We start from the raw sequence: 859 nt of genomic DNA, 5'->3' as shown, positions 1-859 counted from the left end.
GCTTAAGGCGCGTTTCTATTATTGCCCTAATTTCAGGCGCGTTTACACGATGCCGCGTGATGACGTCGTGTGTTCACAGCTACCCCCCTTCTAGCAGTGAGGCTGCGGCGTGAAACGAACCTTGGCTCGTCCATACACCCTTGGATTGTCCGGACGCGATGTAGGTTGTGGCACGTCCACTGGGATGACTGCCGTTCGATTTGCGTTTCCCGGCTGGGATGTTCCAGGTGAGGCGGCGTCTGCAGGCTCAGTGCGATGATCCTGTGAGTTCCGGGATGATGCTGGTTGTAAGCTGCTGTTTGCCATCTCGTCTGTACCTGGAATGCGCTCTAAAAATGCTGGTTTTAGCCTCTCGGTTGACACCGTCTCCCGTTTCCCATTGATTAGGATTATGTAAACTGTGTCCGAAAGTCTTTCTGCTACTTCAAAAGGGCCTTCGTAGGGTTGCTCTAAAACCCTCTTGTTCTGGTCCATTCGAAGAAATACGTGGCTGCACGAGTGTAACGTCTTGTGCGTGAATGCCTTCTTCTTGTTGTGGTGAGCTGTGGCTACCGGTCGAATGGCTCGTGCATGCCGCCGGAGCTTCTGCGAGTAAATTGGATGCTCATCCGTTGTCTCTGAATCTGTAAGGAATTCTCCTGGTATGCGGAGGTATGTTCCGTAGACGAGTTCGGCTGCTGATGCCTTCAGATCCTCCTTTATGCTTGTGCGTAAGCCTAGCAGCACCATTGGTAAAGTGTCGACCCAAGAATCGGTTTCGTGGCACATGATTGCCGTTTTTAGAGAACGATGCCATCTCTCTACCATTCCGTTTGAAGCTGGATGATATGCGGTTGTTCGAATCCTTTCTGCACCGATG

General features: G+C 51.6%; 1 protein-coding gene across 1 annotated transcript; it reads right to left on the bottom strand.

Annotated features, from left to right (window-relative positions):
* Window positions 1-90: 90 nt before the first annotated feature.
* On the bottom strand, window positions 91-768 carry LOC107269566. The gene has a single exon (XM_015743568.1). The coding sequence runs from the start codon at window positions 766-768 to the stop codon at window positions 91-93; it is 678 nt and encodes a 225-aa protein (XP_015599054.1).
* Between the last annotated feature and the right edge of the window lie 91 nt (window positions 769-859).

The sequence above is a fragment of the Cephus cinctus genome, unplaced genomic scaffold, assembly GCF_000341935.2.
Source record: "Cephus cinctus unplaced genomic scaffold, Ccin1 Ccin1_scaffold0674, whole genome shotgun sequence".
NCBI lineage: Eukaryota > Metazoa > Arthropoda > Insecta > Hymenoptera > Cephidae > Cephus > Cephus cinctus.
This window is presented reverse-complemented; position numbering and strand designations above follow the sequence as displayed.

Bases quoted from the DNA above. Each gene is read 5' to 3' on its own strand.
- LOC107269566 (XM_015743568.1), bottom strand. From the start codon at position 768: ATGTGCCACGAAACCGATTCTTGGGTCGACACTTTACCAATGGTGCTG.